Raw genomic sequence first — 17,162 nt, 5'->3', positions numbered from 1 at the left:
GAAACAAATTACTGTAGAAAAATTATTATTTATTCAATGGAAATAAACTAATGCTACTTTTCAAATAACCCCTAACTTCCCTTAGGCAACTATTCCATATTTCTGAGAACCTTTTTACTATACTTGGAAAGAATTGATCACCTCGGTATTTGAGTCATTCTTTTACAAACATTCTTAACTCACACATTGCTATCAAACTCGGTGCTACATAAAAACTCTGGACCAAATGAAAAATCTGAGATATGGTGTGAGATTGGAAATGCAAATTGGATGCGGCAATACCTCTGAACCCATCTTTTGATTAGCTTCCTTTGTCTTGAGCAATATGAGAGGTATTATCATTTATAAGAATTACATCTTTTGTAAGAGAATAGGGATGTTTACTCCTTATTGCAGGCTTCACTTTATTTTTTTGGCATGTCACAATACTATTCGCTGTTAATTGTACATTATTCTTACAAATAATTACATTAAACTGGGCTTTATAGCAGCAAAATACCATTAGCATCATTTTACCAGCAGACAAGTAGGTTTTGATTTTTTCCTGGAGAGCAAACTCAGGTTTTTCTATTGCATACACTAATGTTTGGATTTCAGCTCAAAATAATGAAGTCAAGTTCCATTTATGAGTTATTAAGAGAACTAAAAGCATTATCTTTCATTGTTTAAGTTCTGTACAAATGTGAATTAGGCTGTCTTTATGATTTTGAGTGGACAATCTCTGAAGCCACTTTGAATGCATCTTGTGGTAATTAAGCTTATAATGTAATAGACAATCCTAAATGGGCATTCAAAGGGTACAAAACTTTCTAATTTGAATATGTTCATGCAGAATACCATGAACTGTTGGTGCATTAATGCCCAAGAACACCTCTATTTGGTGGTAGGTCACACACCTGTCTGTCTCAAGCATTTTTTGTACTGTAGCAATGTTTCTCTCAGTCGCAAATGAAGAAGTTGACCTAACCTTGGAGCGTTCTCAAGACCAAAATTTCCTTATTCAAACACTTCTGATGCCACATAAATATTATTGTACGAGGCAAATAATCCTCTCCAAGCACAGAAGTCATTCATCTAAATACAAATCAACACTTAACCCATGTGCAAAACTGCCTGGATTCAGTTTTCAACTACAGTGACATCACTACTTCTTTTCAATGACCCAGCTATAAACCAAATGACACTGAGACAGTGAGTAGAGTGGGTACAGTCCAGGTTGGGAACTACGTAAAACACATGCTAACTTGTAACCGCCTGTGATCCCTTCCATTATACTGCAGAACTTTCCTAATATTCTTTATATTTAATTATCTTGAACAGCAGTTATAAAAAACATCTATTTTAGAAGTTGTAATTATTATAAAAGAAACTAGGATACAACCAATATATTTATACAATGACTCATAAACAATGATAATTCATAAAAACAGTGACTAAATATATTTATTTATAGATAGTTTATTACTTAACCACATCTAACTACTCATATTTAGTCTATTCATTGTCATCTTGAAAAAATTAATTTAATTTTTAGCATGTCCAGTAACATTACTCTGTATACGCTGTATTGTATAGTCAAAAAATTGATATTTACATACTGTTTTACATATAATAGTTTTTGTGAATTATTTTTATGATTTACATATTAAATTACATTAAAACCTTTGGGTTTTGGGTACTATTGATAGCAGCAGTAGCTTTTTTTAGGCTTCTTATTACAGAATATAAATCCATCATTAAAAATAAAAATCTTCATAATCAAACATGTTAAATTGTCAATAATCTTCACGATTTTATAAATAAAGATGTAAAAAAAAAAGAAGAAAATAAAGAAAGAAAAAATATGCAGCTATTGCAACAAAAATATTTGATAAACATCAAATATTTCTGCAAAATTAACTGAAAATTAAAGCAATACGATAAATAAAAAATATTTAAAACCTTACTGTGAAAAAGTAAGAACACTTAAATGTTAATAGATGAAATGACGAAAAATTTTATTTATGTTCAAACTGTTATAATGATAAAATTGACTGTTACAACAAAGATAGTGAAACTAAACAAGAATTAGACATAAGATGCAAATTTAAGTAAGTTTTTTTGGTTATAAATAACTAAAGAAAAAGAAAAAAATTGTAAAAAATTACATGATAAAAAATTAGCAACATCAACAATTTTTTAATTTATTAAGATTTTTATTTTTAATTAACATAATTTTTAAATAGTTTTTATAATAATTAAAATAACATTTTAAAAGATACTTAAATAAGGAAAGCTTAACAGTGAAGCATGTATAATATTTGTATTATTATTATTATTATATACCAGTAGGATTGTTATTTTCCCATTAGTTGCACAGAGGTAATGTTTTTAAACTGCATAGTGAAGTGCTTTCACCATGTTTTAACACAATAATGTACGAGATCTGTTCAGGTGATAACTGAATTTTATTTATTAAATGCTTATTATTAATTTTACAGATTATTGTTCCTTATTCCCTTCAAAGTACTCCCCTCCCCTGTTCATATACTTTTCCACTTCGTGAAGCAGCCCTGGATAGCTTCATTTGAAATGGTCTTTAAGGAATTTGAAGAATTTGCATTAATGTCATCAATAGTCTCAAAATGGTATCCTTTCTTCACTCATTTTAATTCCAGAAATACCAAAAAATTGCAAGGCACCAAGTGTGGCAAGTAGGGAGGCTGAGGGAGGGCAGTCATCTGATTTTTGCACAAAACTGATGAACTGACAAAGCCAAGTGTGCGGACGCATCATCATGGTGAACGAATGAGTTGTCTCGCCACAACACTGGTCTCTTTTTGAAGATTTTTTCAAGTAACCATTGTAAACACCTTGATAGTACGCACGGTTCACTCTTTCACCTTGAGGCAAGAATTCAAAATGCACAATTTCATTAAAATTGAAAAAACAGAAAGTATCAATTTGACACTGGATCGAGACTGACATGCTTCCTTGGGGTGTGGCAATGCTTTGCTGATCCATTGTGATGATTGAACTTTTGTCCTTAATCTTGTAGCCGTAAACCCAGCTTTTCTCCCATTATGATCTTTTGCATGAATATTTCATTGTCATCGGCTTGTTCAAGTTGTTGACAAACGTCCACTCGATGTTCTTTCTGCTCTTCGGTCATCAAATGAGGAATGAACTTTGCTGCAACTCGATGCATTTTCAATTTTTCAGTCAAAATGTCACAGCATGATTCAATCGAGATGCTAACCTCTTCTGCAAGTTCTCTGACAGTCAATCTGCAATTTGCATCACCAGATCGTTGATTTTCTGAACATGGATGTAATCAGTGTAAGTTGAAGTCAAAGGCCTTCCTGGTCAAGGGTCAACTTCAATTGACTGACAACTGCTTTTAAATCATAATAACCATTTGTAACATTGCATATGATCCGCATCTCCATAAACTTGTAAAATTGAAACATTTGTGTGAAAGTTTCCCTAAGTTTCACACAAAATTTTACATTATATTGTTGCACCTGAAAATCGCACATACAAAAATTGCTACTAACACTTAAATATGTTGCACTCAAATAACAATAACATGTACACTAAATGAGATATCAACAGTCCAGAAACATGTGGTTACAGAGAAGATTACGTGAAATACAATGCTGCCAATCGCACATCACTAAATATCTCTGTTGGTACGTAATTAAAATTGTTTGGTTATGTTCTGATCAGACCTTGTATATTTGTCCAGCATATTTCTCTTTATAATCGTTGTTAATTGAATAGAATTAAAAAGTATTGTACAATGATCCTAAAAAATGTTGACTGTATGCATCCATTCATGCAGCTACATGTATAAATAAGTTTGAGACATGAAACAATGCACATATTTAACAATCTTTATAAGAGTAGTTGTACTGGGAATACCATATGTAAAGAAAAGTCAGAAATGACCCTTTACATTACTTACAATAAATTAACATACAAAAAATAAACTTACCTCTTACATTAGATGAAGTATCAATTGAAGACTGTACAGTGTAATTATTATTAATATTATTATTGTTATTATTATAAGCATTACTGTTTACAACCCCAGCAGGACTTGCAGATGGACTATGAAGTGGTGATGCTGTAGCACCAGGACGATAAATACCATTAATCGGTGAATTACGATAAATTGGAGATTGTGTTGCGCTTGTACGTAACGGTGATCCAAGAGGACTAGATGAATGAGAATGTGATAAAATTGGTGAACTGACTCTATTTTGATTGATACGGCCAACTGGTGAAACACGTTCAAATGATGATGTAACAGAATGATGGTAATTGTCTAAATAAATAAGAAATATGCTATATAAATTTTATTTCAATTTTAGACAATCAAAACAATAATTAAACAATTTTATTTAACATAACATAAAAAAATTAAAATAAAACATTAACACACACACACACACCCACATTCTATTTTTATAATTAAATATTAACTGAACAACCCAAGTACAGAATTACAATATATATATATATGAGGTGCGACAATAAAGTAATGAGACTGATGTGAAAAAAAAGTTGCTTACCGTTTTAGTCATGTTTAGTGTTGTCTCCTTCAAAGTAGTTCCCCTCTGATTGCACACTCTTATTCCAGCGCTTCTGCCATTTCTTGTAACATTTCTGGAACTCATCTTCTGTAATATCCTCCAAGACCCTCGTCACAGCTTTTTGGACATCTTGTGTTGTTTGAAAATTGTGTCCCTTGACCGCCATTTTGAGTCTTGGAAATATAAAAAAGTTGCACGGAGCGATATCTGGTGAATAAGGTGGCTGTGGTAGTACTGAAATTTGTTTGAGGTTAAAAACTGCTGTACTGACAGAGTAGTATGGGATGGCGCATTATTGTGATGCAGAATCCAATTATCAGCAATGTTGGCACAGACACGAAGAACTCGTTTACGAAGTCTTTCTAAAATTTCTTTGTAGAAATATTGGTTAACTGTTTGTCCAGGAGGCAGCCACTCTTTATGAACAATTCCCTTGGAATCGAAGAAGCACACAAGCATGCATTTCACTTTTGACTTTGACATGCAAGCTTTTTTTGGTCTGGGTGATCCCTTTGAGCACCATTGCGAACTTTGGCGTTTTGTCTCTGGATCGTATTGAAAAAACCAACCTTCATCACCAGTGATAACACGGCTCAACAAATCTGGATTGATTTCCGTTTGCTCTAACAGATCGGCTGCCACACATTTCCGTGTTTCTCGCTGTTGTTGTGTGAGATTTTTGGAGACCATTTTTGCACAAATCTTTCTCATACCAAGATCTTCAGTTAATATTAGGCGAACCGTTTCTCGATTGATGTTGAGTTCTTCTGCAATAATTTTCACGGATAATCTTCGATCAGATCGTACGATTTCACGCACCCTGGTCAAGTTGACATCTGTCCGTGAGGTTGATGGTCGTCCACTGCGGTCTTCATCTTCAACATTCGTTCTGCCTTCACTAAAAATTTTATGCCAGCGAAAAACTTGAGCTCTTGACATAACCTCCTCTCCAAAAGCCTTCTGAAGCTTACCATAAGTTGTCGTTGCGTTTTCACTCAATTTAACTCAAAAAGAAATGACATACCATTATGCAATATTTTGCGGTTTCCTTTCAGTGACGAGAGACACAAGCACGTGTTCATTTATTACAGCACAACTCACGACTGTGCTTGCATCAATGTGCTGCTTGGACTAGAAGTAGCTTATAGACCAAGGTCAAAGATGGTGTGCCTACGCAAGCTGCAGGGTTGCCACATCTTGCAAAGAAAAATCAGTCTCCTTACTTTATTGTCGCACCTCGTATATATATATTCTACTTTTATAATTAAAAACCAACTTGAACAACCAAAGAACAGAATTACAATATATATATATATATATATATATATATATATTTCTAAAATCGATGCTTTCAGGAATCATATTCCTCTGCACTGTACAAATCATATTAATCTGATCAACCCAACTACAGAATTAATAAAAAAAATTAAAACAGGATGACACCTACCTTATTCCATAATCCAAGCAAGAGTGCTTTTGTGAGTACCTTGCATCATAAGTTGCTCTAAAATATTTCAAATCTTTCATTGCAAATTACATATTAAAATTAAAATTGTACGTTGCAAATTGCACGTTAAAATTGAAATTGATTTTTAAAATTGTTAAAAGATCCTTTCCAATTACAAAACAGAAATAAAACTAAAATTGTTCTTTTTTACATTCAAAATTTTTTAAATTGTAAATTAAAATTAAAAATTGCATATACACAAAATATGAAGTCATTAATTAAAAAAAAATAAATAATAAATTAAAATTAATTAATTAAGGTTTTTATTATTAATCATGGCCCACTGGTATTGATATAAATTAATTAAATAATAATTTCCAACACAGGGCAACAATTGAGGGATTCATACGGAGATGACAGACATCAATTATTTTCAATATAATTATTATCATTATTTTTAACTTTTGGCAATCAATTGTTGTATTTACAATTTTTGTTTTTAAAATTCATTTAATATATTAATTTATGAAGAAAATAATTACACTCCAACACAAACAAATGTTCCTGATGATGGAATAATATCCGAAAGCACTCAGACATAAAAAATAAAAATAGTTGGTAAGTGGAAATTATTATATAATTAATAATTAAGAGGTATCATCCTAATTTATTTTATTAATTCTGTACTTGGGTTAATCGGATTAATATAATATATATATATATATATATATATCTTCTTTTTTTTTCATTTTATATGAACATTTTTTTTATATTTTTTTTCTCGTTGACTCTTAAAGATGAAAAAAAAATCATAACTTACTGTGATTCATAGTGTTTAATCGTTCAGTTTGTTTTTCAGTATTTTTATCACTCAATCTTTCTATTCTTATTTGATCCCTTGTGCCTACTCTCAGTGGAAACGGACAACCTAAAAAAAATACACAAACAATTTCAAAATACACTTTAATGATTGTTTATTTTTATTTTAGATATTACCAAATTTTTTAACAAAGTCAAGTGAAAAAGGATGAATTTCCTTTAGAGAAAATAATTTTTTTCTTTTAGTACTTCAATTAGGCTGGTAAAGCTCTTTAATACATGTGTAGTTTATATATGGACTAGTACAAATGAAAAAACAAATGTTCGACTACTTAATTTGGTTCAAACATTTAAAATCTTGATTAGTCTACCTCAATAAGTGCACCAGCATAAGGATCTCTGAAACTAAAACAGCTACAAAAAACTTTAAATGAGGAATCATTTTACACTAAAACATTAAAAGCACGGTATTGTCATTTTTCCACTGTCTTCTAACTTTACTTTTTTTATATAGAAACCACTAAATTTTTTGCCATTTTTCAACAAAAAGATTGTTTTAAAACTTTTTTTATTCGTTTTCATATTTACAAACAGAATGTTGCAACCAAAATGGAAATGCAAAATCATTGTAGATAGTTAATGACTCACCCTAGTAATAAATCAATAAAATCTGTACAGAAGAAAATACTGATTAATTGAAAAATATTTGAATACCACCAGTTCATATTTGTTAAATACTAACTCCCCGTCACAGCTTCACTTGCACTATATGGTTACTTGTGTTTCCCGTAGCAATCTTTTTATTTTATGTTTATTACTCAAGTAATTGGAGGCAGGTGCAGCCATTCACCACATATATTAACAGTGGCAGCGGCTTTGTTGGTTGAGTCATAGTCCTATATACCTTCACAGACCTTGAAAAAATCGCACAGCCATTCAAAATTAAAAAATATACCTTCACCGCCCTATACCTATATACCTTCACAGCCCTTCAAAATTAAAAAAAAACCTAAAAAATTGTTTTTAAATATTTATCTGAAGAGTATTTGCAAGCCCAAATCTACTGAATATTTCATTTAATGTAGTTGGGATTGGGAAAATTTACAATCATTGTTGAAAAATGTTTTTACCTTTCTTCATCCCCTTTCAAGGTTGAATTTCAAAAATCTAGAAACTGATTTATTCACATGAAAATTACACTCACCAAAAATCAAATTGATTTCATCATTTGTTACTGAAAAATTAAAAAAATAACAGGGTTTCAAAAAGTTCAATGACACTGTCATTTTTGACGGAGTCAAAAAATTCAATTTTAACCCTTGAAACTCAAAAAATCTAGAAACTGGTTTTTAGATGTTCATAATCAATTAGTTCAAACCCAGCTCACAGTGACAGATGCTCACAGTTCACAATTCAATAAAGTTTGTGCACTTGTCAACTGGCAAATCTCCACTATTACATTATATATATATTTTATAAATTTTTTGAGATGAAATATATCCAAAAATCTTGTCAGTTATACCAAAAAACATGGGTAAAAATTTAGTTGTGAAAGATTGGGTAATTTCTTGTTCACCCCGAACAAACAAAAACACTCTTCTTCTTTATATAATATTATAGATTACTTTATTTAATGTAAATTTAATCCATTATTATGTAATATTATTCATTCAATTGATTCGAATCATTCAGTTCAAACCCTGTTGAGAGTCCATTAATTCAATTCAATAAAGTTTGTGCTTCAACTGGCAAATGTCCATTTATATATATAATATAATATTCTCTAACATGGGTAAAAATTTAGCAGCGATAGATAGGGTAGTTTTTTGTTTATCCTGAACACACAAAAACCCTCTTCTTCTTTATGTTATAGTATAGATTCATTAACAACTTATCAATAATTATTGTTTTTGCAATAGAAAAACTTGAATCTAATTTTTAAATAAATTTAATTTAATTTTTATTTAAATTTTAAATCTCATCTGCTATCATCCTCATCTCTTAAGCTATGGTGTGAGGGAGTTGCTTATTGTTCACTAGTTAAACAGATTGCAACGTACACATTAGAAAAAATGAAAAAATAATATTTTAAAATATATAAATTGCATAAATATAATCTGACCATCATTTTGACCAACTTCCTGAAAAAATTAGGAATCTAATTTTTTCGGGAAGGGTTTTCGGGAACAGGAATATCTTCAGATATTCCAGTTCTATGTTTGAAGTCTTTAAGAATTCAAAATCCAAATTTTAAAATTATGAAAACATTTAAAATTTCTACACTTTGGCCAAATTCCTAATGAAAAAGAAAAAAGACACTTTCTTTATTATTTTTTGATACACTAAAAATCTGAAGTCAGAATTTTGAATTTCAAAAACAGCATGGACAGAAATAACTATTCCAATAAAAAAATTAAAATTAACTGAAAATAGTAATATAGATTTAATAAAACAAAGGTAATTATAATTATAACAACTCACCTTTTACAGGTGTACCATTAAAATATACATAAACACGATATTTTCCAGGACGATGAGTATGCAATGATACATCATATAAAGAATCGCCGATGCGTTCAATTGTATGTGGTAATGAACGTTTATCTTGAACAATATCTAATACAATTTGACCAAGACCACCTGTACCTCTAGCGTCTATTTGGAAATTAAATATACTCTCTGGAACAGCAGGCGATTCTAAACCTATTAACTGAAAAGAAAAAAAAATTATGAATGTATTTATTAAAATTTTTATTATTTTATCAAAAGCTAATACACATTTTTTTTTCTTTTTTTTTTATTAAGACAAATTGCTGATCAGTAATACATAAAAAAGTATATTAGAAAAAATAGCAAAGTTTTAAATAGAATTATCTTTTTCATTAATATTTCTAATTGAAGACATGGTGTCTGAAAGGTGAAATATATTTATTCAAAATATAAATAATATATTAATAAATAACACATTAACAAGAAAAATAATAAAAAATGTATTTTTCAGTAATAATTAGTTTTCAGATTAATAAATCTTATTTACAATGAAATGTAATATGTACTGAAATAAATTCTTTTTTAAAATTTAATAACTATATCAAAATAATACTTATAACACTTCTACATTATTATACTGAACTAGCCAGTCAGAAGGCTTCCCCCCTGGATTTCCACATATTAATTAACTTCGTGCTTGTGAGGATATTACTGATAAATAGGAATTACAGCCTGTTCAATTATAAAAACTATCAGTTTATTCAGAGCAATAGTTCAGTCCACACAGGACTCGAAACTTTGAATGATATAAAGTATGCGGGTTTTTAGATGATCAGCCTATAAGAATGAACTTTATAAACTTTATAATGAACTTATAAACAGTATTTAAAAATTTTCTCTCTAGAGTGTATATGCAGAAATTGTTCCTATAGTTTTGGAGCAAGTCACATACAGTTGCTCATACGAGAAGTATTGACTTTCCAAGTGGAGACTAACCACTTGAAGCATCTGCCCTTGTGACTAATTTATTGTCATCAAAAAAGCAACTCTAAGTGGAAATTAGAAACACTTGAAAGTGAAGGACAAATGTAAAGGAATTTGCGCCATACACTGTCTCATCTTTTCAATGACCAAAACAGAAAATATAGAGATCTTTTTTGTAGAAAATTTAATTTCAAATCCTGCAAGTGGTTTCTGAATTCGATTTGATCAACGATTTGGCCATAGTAAAGTTGAATATTGGCAAATAACATAATTCGGTTGTTATTGAAAGCCATTAAAAGGGCCAATATCTTGAAATGGTAAAATATATCATAACGGCAATAGTCCTATGTTCTTTTCAGGTACAAAAAGTACATTCATGCAAAATTTAAGCTCAATTGGAGAGTAGATTTTGCGTGAAAGAATAACAGACTAACAGAGTCTACTAGATTTATATATATATGTAATAGATAACAAATAAAATTGGAATTTAACAGATACTTCAATAATTAAATATAAATTCATACAAACTATGTTTATAAAATTCAAAACAAAAATATCTTGCACATGAGCGCAATTCTAAGAATGCATGTATAAAAAATCCTGAGGTCAGCAGGGGAAAGCATATTCAGCAGCAATTAGCAGAGATCTTCATGAGTCAGTATGCCAAGTGACTAATCTATAATATTACATGATTTTAGGTTCACTGATATATCCGTAATTTCAGTACGAAGGTAGAAAATTAAAATAACATTGTGCACCAAACTCAGAAAATTTATGACAGACCTAACTACCCTATGGCAGTGAAGTAATGAGACAAGTAAAGAATCAGACTCATTTTAAGGGGTAAGAATATTACTGAAAGACTAAGGGGCATACTCATGGTTACCTTCTATGCAGGTTTATGCACCAAAAATTCTTTTCCAAGGGTCAGACTGTCAATGTTTCAAATTCTGGAGCAATGTTCTGAGGAAGGACATCTGGCATAAATAACCTGATCTGTGGCACAAGGGTAACTGGGTGTTCTATCACAAGACTCCTACCTATTTTTTGACTATAATATCTGACAAGTCATATCTCCTATTGTCAATGATTTGCTGCTTTGCAACTATTTTCTCTTCCCAAAGATGAAACTAAACTAAGATGAAGCTAAAGATAAAGCTAAAGTTGACCCTGCTAACTTTTGCTGAGTAATGCTTGGCAAATGCTTCTTGTCTTAGCTATTTCAGAAGTTAACACAGATTTTTTTTTTTTTTTTGTTAAATCTATATTCAACAAACATAATAGAGAGTGATTATAAATCAGATATACACTTTCGATAGCTTATAAAAAATTAAAGTGATGTGTTATGTGAATGCAGTAAATGATATGGTTTTACAGAGAATTTTTTAAAGTTTTATGTTGGTATATCTGCTCTGTTGCTAATATCACTGATTGATGTGTCAGTTACCAGTCTGGAAAAATGGTCACTTCTACAGTAAAGAAAGCTTTTTGTGTACTCAAATTAGCCAAAACAAACTCAGTTACTGTCATGCTGCGACGTTTCAGAACAAAATATGGTAAATCACCACCAATAATAAACTCAATCTATGACTGGAATACAGTTTCAACACACATGGTGTCTGTAAAAAGAAAAGTACTGGAAGACTTCTGTTTCAGAAGAATAAATTGATTGTGTTTGTGATGTGTATCAACTTAGCCCAGGCAAATTCGACTAGATCAGCAAGTTTAGAATTGCAAATTCCTAAACCAACTGGTGTGGAAAATTCTGCAGAAACATTTGAAAATGGCGCCTTATAAATTATAGTTAGTACAAAGTTTAAATGTCAACAATAACGTCTTATGTAAACATTTTTATGTGGAGTTGCAAGAACGTGTTGAAAATGGCAATGGCTTTTACATCGCCAAATTTTTGGTAATGAATGTACGTTTCACATTAGTGGAAAAATTAATAGATATAATGTAAGAATATGGGGTACAGAAGACCCAAGAGAAAGTTTACAACATATACACTATTCCCTTAAACTGAACGTGTTTTGTGCTGTATCTCGTGAAACATTGTACGGGCCGTTCTTTTTTCACAAAGTGACAGTAATGAGTAATTTATCTGGACAGTTTAAGTGAATGGATAATGTCTCAACTTGAGGAAGATAGTGATAACTTTGGTTTTGTACAAGATGAAGCTTCACCTCATTGGCACGTACAGTTGAGAAATTACCTGGATTGCCTTCCCAGATGATGAATTGGCTGTACAAGTGAGGAAAGCATGGTATTTAACCTAGTACCTAGCTACCACATAGTAGCAACTAGGTATTTAGTTACCTTAGCTACCACATAGTCTAGATTTAACGCCTTGCAATTACTTTTTATGAGGTTAAAGTTTTTGTACCACCCCTTCCTGTTGATACTGATGACTTAAAACAATGCATCACAAACGCTGTTGCCACCATTGACCGATATATGCTTGCACATGTTTGGGAAAAATTCGACTACCATGTTGATATCTGTTGTATTACAAACAGTGCACCCATTCAACATTTATAAATAAAAACTTAAAGAATTCTTCTATATGATCAAATAAGTAATCATCTCAACTCTTAAAAAATAGATTTTTAATAAGATATCAAAAGGTAATATTGCATTTGTATGCACCCTTATTGTAGGAACAAATATTTGATAGAAGTAATATGTTCTGAACTGATGTTGTCATTAGAAAGTCATTAAATAATTAATATATAATTTGTACAATACATTTTGGCATAGTACAAGAGATCCACAGTACAAGTTCCAGAAGTTAGTTGGCAATCTTTAAGGATAGAACTTCCTCAAGACATTCCTACAGCAAAATAAATAATGTATCACTGCACAAGGAGACTATGTCAAAAGGAATTTAATCAGGTACATTTTTTCAAGTCAGAATTGTTTTATTGCACATCATATCGGTTTATCTTTTATTTCCTTCAAACTATAAGCCTTTTGAGCATATTAATCTGAAATCTTTCCTAATGTTCAAAATTTATCTGGAAGTTTCGTTTCAGATTGGCATTCAGCAGTATCATTATGTGTTTTAGAGGTAAAGAATCAGTTAGATCACAGATTATAGTTAATAAATGGTAGATTTTATAAAATTAAGGCTCTGCTCACATTTTTATAAGAGAACAAAACTTGTTGATGATGTCGGCTTCTAAGAGGCATTCAATCTTCTAAAAATACATTTCTGTATTTGTTTAAATACACTGATGATATGTCTGCTGAGGCATTAACATCAGTGGCATCCTGACAGAGGCCAAACTGATAACTATGATGTGTTATCAGGTTTAGAGAATCTAAAATATGACTCTGGTAAAGCCCATCAAGGCTTGGAATGGAGGAAGTAATGTGGCAACTGGGATTGTCACAAGGCAAGAGGAAGTTGTCAAGGCAAGGTAGAGGAGTTGTCTTCCTCCATGGAGGTCAGGATGTTATAAACTGTAAAACACCAAACAGTATCAGAATAAATTGAAAAGATTTAGGAATTATAAATATGCTGGGGGAAGTTATCATAAGGATTAATTTCAGCCCCTCAATAGAATGCCAATTGAGAAACTGTCACGACAAAATATTTTTATTTCAACCCAAAAGGAATGCAAAACAAGAAAACCATGAAAATTATTGTTGTCTATAATCCTTAAGTTACAGAACAAGAATTATGTATTTCTTCATCATTAAAATACATGCTTGGTTGGACGTTTAAGTTACAATAATTTATAAACAAATTAAACAACTTTGAATCTGATGCATTACAAGGATTGCAACATTAATTTTAATCAATTAAGTGATAATGAATCTGCTATAATTGATTATTTTACCTTTACTCCATTAGGATCGAATACAAAGCACGTGAATGGTCCACCCTGTATCAGTTCACCACTATGACGAACAGCTATACTCCATTCTCCTGCTTCATCAGGTTGAAAAGTTGCTGTAAATACCCCATTACGCTCATGTACAGGACAATCAAGAGAACGACCGGTAGGGGATGTTGCAATTACTTCAATAAGACCACTACGGGCTCCATTTGAATTGACCTAAAATATATGTGAAAAGAAATATTAATTAATTTACACTTAATTATAATCATTTTTAATAATATCCAGAATATTTTTTATAATATTTTTAATAATAACTATTTTTAATAATATATATATATATTTTTTTTCATTTTTAATACCCATTAAATTCATAAACTGTGTTCATCAAAGAAGAGTTTATTATCCTTAAAAAAATTGTTCCTTAAAATGTTAACTCCATAACTGATCATAAACAATATGTCACATCCTGATATACCAGGTGTTCAAAAGAGAATACTGGTGTTTAATTTGTTATAATACCTCTTGGATAAGGTGTACAGTGCTGATTTAAGGTTATAATCAAGAGTGAAACAGACAGTTTTAGTTGCATACATGATCATAATCTGAATCCCTTTTTTTTCACTTGACAGCACCACTAGCAAAAATGGTGACTCCTTAATAGAAAGCCTGATGATCAAGGATGTTCAAAGAAAATATTGAATGTGTTACAAAGCCTTTCCTGCACAGTCCTAAAACATCTGTTAAAAGACCAGCCAATGCTGGTGGAAATGTGTTAAAGAAACTTTTACATATGCTCCCAAACCATTTACTACTGTTACAAGCTTTAAAGCCTACTAAATACTTTGTGCATGCCGAGTTCACAATCAAAATGTTCAGCATGATTTTCTTGATTATTGTGAAATTATTGATTATTGAAATATTGATTATTGTGTGATTGTTGATGATTTTCTTGATTATACTGTGTTTAGTGATGAGTCAACATTTCATCTTAGTGGAAAAATTAACGTAAATAATGTCTATGTCTGGGGGTCAGAAAATCCCCATGAATTTTTATCATGTGAAAGGGACTCCCCAAAATTAAACCTTTTCTTTGCGATATACCCGATTGTAAGTTTACGAGCCACTCTGAAGCAAGCGTAACAAGAGTTGCTTATTTGGATATGCTGTACACAAGGTACTTTCCTCAACTCCAAGAATGACCAGAGAAATTTATTTGGCAACAAGATGATAGTGCACCTCCTCATTGGTATAATTATACAGGATTAGCTGAATGATGTTTTCCCCAATGGCTGGATTGCTTGGAATTGACCCAATCTCATTTGCAGTGGCACAGGATCTTGTGTATGTCACCAATAAGTTTCCTATTGTGTGATGAAAGGTGGTTACAATGAACTCTTGTAGGGAAAACTCTTACCATTTTTATTTTATGTGTGATTCATTACTATAAGTCAAAGTTAAAAGATATTAGATAGTTTTAAAATTGTAATATTCTTTTTTGTACCTCCTACATACTCGTATTAATATGAGAATGTTCAAAAAGCAAGATCGGTTTTTAATTTATAACACCTATTTCATACAGAATAAAAATATTAATGAAAAATTGAAATTAACATGCTTTTTTGTTTATCTACATATTCATCAAAATTTTATGAATTTCCCAGAGGTGAATACATTTATAAAATAACTAGGTCTTTGAGAAATTTTCCCTCCAATTTCCAAAAGAATTTTTGTTTTGTGATTAATTAATGACATAAGCTTGAAGGTTGAGGGAATATGGAGTGGAAATTCTGCAGTATATAAAACAGCTATGACTGATCAAGATTTAATTTTTTTTTTTTTTTAAGTCTCTGGAACCACTGTAAGGTAATATTTCAGAGGATGATATGTATAAATGTAAATGAAGTAAAGTCTTGTACAGTCTCAAGATGTGCAGTTAACTGAAACCCAACCACCAAAGAAGACCGGTAACCACAATCTAGTATTCAAATTCTTATAAAAATAATTGCCTTTACTAGTATTCGAACCTTAGGACTCTTGACTTGGAAATAAACTGATTTGCGATGACGATTTCACCACTAGACCAACCTGGACCAATCACCACAGAATTCAAACCTGGGCTGGGATGCTACCACTTCTCTATAGCACAACAGAGTAGAGGCTGTTTCTTTCACTTCATCATTAACATCTTAAAATATATTCTTCCAAGATATTCGTTTAATGTTTTGAATACTGGAAAGTTAGACGGAAGTCATATAGTGAATGATTTATGATTTCTCACTTATATAAGTTCTGAAGAGAACCAGTATTTTTTGTGACATGTAAGTATACAATGTCACATCACAGAATAATTCTGCATTAAAGTCTAGCTGGATACTTCTGTTTAAATCTCTCATGTAAATTTCTCAGATTTCTATCCGTTTCCCGGTAATAATTGGGACTTATAGTTCCTTGTTTTTAAAAGTTAACCAAAACATCACCAGAGCAAAACATTATTGTTTCATTATTGACGTGACATTTTTTAACATATGACTTATCAAATACCAACGATTAACAATTACTGAACAATTGAAACTGATTACAAATGTTCTAATATCCATGGCATTTTGACCTTTTTTTACATTAATATTTTATAAGTGTTAAAAGGATTTACTTCTGTTTTCTGGTCCACACAAACAAATTATGGAATATACCTCTACTTGGATATTAATTACAAAGATATACTTATTATAAACTGTCACTTTTAAATAATTGCACTGATACTAGCATGAAAGTATTTGATTCAGGAGGAATCATATTTTCCCAACAATTTGGTTAAGAAAATTTGAGCAATATTTATAGCAGTAGATTAAAAGTGCATTTATTTTCTGAAATTCATTGTATTTTTATGAGTTCACTCATAAAAAAAAGTCAAGTGCAAAGTCACTTTGCACTTGATTTATTAATTATTAGTTGTTTACAAATTAATTAGGTTTATAAAAAGATTAATAAAACAATTTA

The 17,162-nt window shown here is 30.8% G+C and overlaps 1 protein-coding gene across 1 annotated transcript in view; it reads right to left on the bottom strand.

Annotated features, from left to right (window-relative positions):
• The window catches only part of jbug (filamin-type immunoglobulin domains fbug), a 302,727-nt gene that overhangs the window by 179,562 nt on the left and 106,003 nt on the right, over positions 1-17,162 (bottom strand). Inside the window, exons 9-12 of the mRNA XM_075380319.1 lie at positions 14,163-14,381; positions 9,325-9,553; positions 6,845-6,952; positions 3,977-4,309 (exon numbers count right to left, since the gene is read on the bottom strand). Coding sequence (XP_075236434.1) covers positions 3,977-4,309; positions 6,845-6,952; positions 9,325-9,553; positions 14,163-14,381 — 889 coding nt within the window. The remainder of the gene's footprint in view (positions 1-3,976; positions 4,310-6,844; positions 6,953-9,324; positions 9,554-14,162; positions 14,382-17,162) is intronic.

Source organism: Lycorma delicatula, chromosome 12, assembly GCF_047948215.1.
Source record: "Lycorma delicatula isolate Av1 chromosome 12, ASM4794821v1, whole genome shotgun sequence".
Classification (NCBI taxonomy): domain Eukaryota; kingdom Metazoa; phylum Arthropoda; class Insecta; order Hemiptera; family Fulgoridae; genus Lycorma; species Lycorma delicatula.
Note: the sequence above shows the minus strand (reverse complement) of the source record. Positions and strands in the feature narration are given on the sequence as shown.